Source organism: Engraulis encrasicolus, chromosome 2 (assembly GCF_034702125.1).
Source record: "Engraulis encrasicolus isolate BLACKSEA-1 chromosome 2, IST_EnEncr_1.0, whole genome shotgun sequence".
Lineage (NCBI taxonomy): Eukaryota > Metazoa > Chordata > Actinopteri > Clupeiformes > Engraulidae > Engraulis > Engraulis encrasicolus.
The window spans coordinates 34741017-34743516 of NC_085858.1; the positions used below are offsets into that span (position 1 = coordinate 34741017).

Genomic DNA, 2500 nt, shown 5'->3' on the forward strand with positions numbered 1-2500 from the left:
CATCTTTGCGCATTTATAGTGCAAGTGTACATTCAAACATTCAACCAGTGTGTGCTTGTGCATGTGTGCATGTCAACAGTGTTCTGTGAATGGTCCAGCTTTCGCACGCTCTCTCTCTCTCTCTCTCTCTCTCTCTCTCTCTCTCTCTCTCTCTCTCTCTCTCTCTCTCTCTCTCTCTCTCTCTCTCTCTCTCTCTCTCTCTCTCTCTCTCTCTCTCTCTCTCTCTCTCTCTCTCTCACACACACACACACACACACACACACACACACACACACACACACACAGCACACACACACACACACACACACACACACACACACACACACACACACACACACGCCATCTGACCAACCAGTATTTTGTGAATTGGTCATATTTCTCCATCCTGATTCTTCTTACCCACCATCAAACATCTCACAGCCCACATAACAAGGCTGAACTGAGCCAAGCCAAAGCCACAAACCACATTTATGCACCGTTACAGCATATCAGCCTTCATGTCATTTAGTTCACCTTGCAAGTGTTGCAGCATATCAGTCGTCATATAATTATATTCAGCATGCAAGAACTGGCCACACAACGACAGCACTAAGCCGGATCAGTTCAGATGAGATCAGAGAGGCTTCATCAGGCAGCCTAGATAGCCTAGGCCGCTACCGAGGTGTCTACTGAGGCCGCTACTGAAGTATCTTATTGTCTACTGAGGTAATGCTCTTCTGTCAGGACATGTTATGCTACCTGCACTGCTCAGCTCCAAACTCTCACTGCACAGCAGCACCTGTGAGGAGGGACAATCTCCAGCACGGCGGGCTGAGACGATCCCTTCAGGCTACACCTAGTGCACTAACGCGCACACACACACAATAGAGAATGGAGGAGAGAGAGAGAGAGAGAGAGACAGACAGAGAGCCAGAGAGCCAAAGAAAGAGGGAGAAAAAGAGAGAGAGAGAGGCATAGCTTTGGAAGACCATATAAAACCATAATGCCATGGCCTTGCCACTGCTAGGCCTTCAGAAGACTTCAACTAAATAAGAATGAATATGGTTAGGCCTATATTTGCCATGACAATGCCACATTACATTGGAGATTTGTAGTTGCTTTTTTTCTTACTACATGCGATTTGTAACCAAAAGAATAAACAATTGCTTGTTTCAGCTGCCAAACAACACTGGAATTATACCGTACTGTGGAAACATCAAATATTGTGCATGCTGATGTGAAAACAGACAGACTAGTTCCAAGAATTTTAATCTACTGCCGGTGGCCTGCGATCAACCATTCGATTACTTCTCGAGCCAACGTCAAACCGTTTCACAGCAAACTGACAAACTTCACAGGCACACCTAAAACATGACATCACAGCTAATCGGCGCAAGACCCCATTAGGGGAAAGCTTACACAGGTTAATTTATCTCTCTCAGCACGTTAATGACAAATTCAATTCTGATGCTGAGGGACATGGGTTTGTTCAGCTTTAGACAGCCTGGAATCTGGTTGATGTGGGTCAAACTTAAAGCTACTCTGATGGAAGTAATGCGTAATGGAATAAACTCAAAAACTGACCACTACTCTGACTGCTTTTAAAGCGCATTATCGCCTATACGACAGCCTAATCCTAGGAAAGTGAACAAGTTCAGACTAGCAGTGCCGCTATTAAGTCCCATTCAAACAGAAATAGGTTCCGTTCCAACTCAAATATCTCCAAAACACACCTTTTGAAGCTGATCTTCATAAAAGAAACAAACAACTTCTGCCGTTTAAAATGTATGTGCCAGGAATCGACCAAAACAAATGGTCCATAGATTGTATGACCGATATGGTCAGCATCACAACAGGCATGCGCGTTAATCATGTTTTTTTTTTATCACAAATGTGCATTCTACAAAACTCTACCAAACTTTTATCTCGAACAGGTGACTTGTTATATTACCTCCTTGCGTGACCGTTGTATGCAAAAGGATGAGAACTAGCGGTAATCTTCCCCAGACCGCCGTGAACGTGCCGCGCTCCATCGCTGAAAAGCGCATAGACTCCTTCACCTCTGCACAAGTCGACTTTGTGATGCACAGCGAACAAATTAAATGTGGTGGGACTCAGAAGCCATGCGTGGGAGAGTTCAGAAACACCCTGTGAAGCGCTGGAGTGGAGCGCGCACAGCCTAGCCCTGCAGTTTCTCTAGCAACTATGGAGGGGAGTTTTTTTTCTCTCTCTTTGCTTTTTTCCTGAAGGGTCCTCTCCTCCTCTTCTCGATTGTCCGTCTCCTTCAGCTTCGCCTTCTCCCTTCCTAACCTCCTCCACCTTCCCTCCCTCCCTCTAAAACTGTGTCAGGGCTCCGAGGGAGCAGCAGATGAGAGAGCGTGCCTCCAGAGGACACACTTCATAAATTACTATTCCCTCTGGCAGACGCACGTTCGGTTACTCCTGGCAACATGGTGTTTTCGGATGCAGTTGTGCAGTCCTGCTGCTGCACACATCAAAACTGGCACCTGACATTTGACTT

At 46.0% G+C, this 2500-nt stretch overlaps 1 protein-coding gene across 1 annotated transcript in view; it reads right to left on the reverse strand.

Annotated features, from left to right (window-relative positions):
- The window catches only part of col5a3a (collagen, type V, alpha 3a), a 156878-nt gene extending 154628 nt beyond the window's left edge, over nucleotides 1-2250 (reverse strand). The window contains exon 1 of the mRNA XM_063187356.1: nucleotides 1931-2250. Coding sequence (XP_063043426.1) covers nucleotides 1931-2027 — 97 coding nt within the window. The 5' untranslated portion in view covers nucleotides 2028-2250. The remainder of the gene's footprint in view (nucleotides 1-1930) is intronic.
- Between the last annotated feature and the right edge of the window lie 250 nt (nucleotides 2251-2500).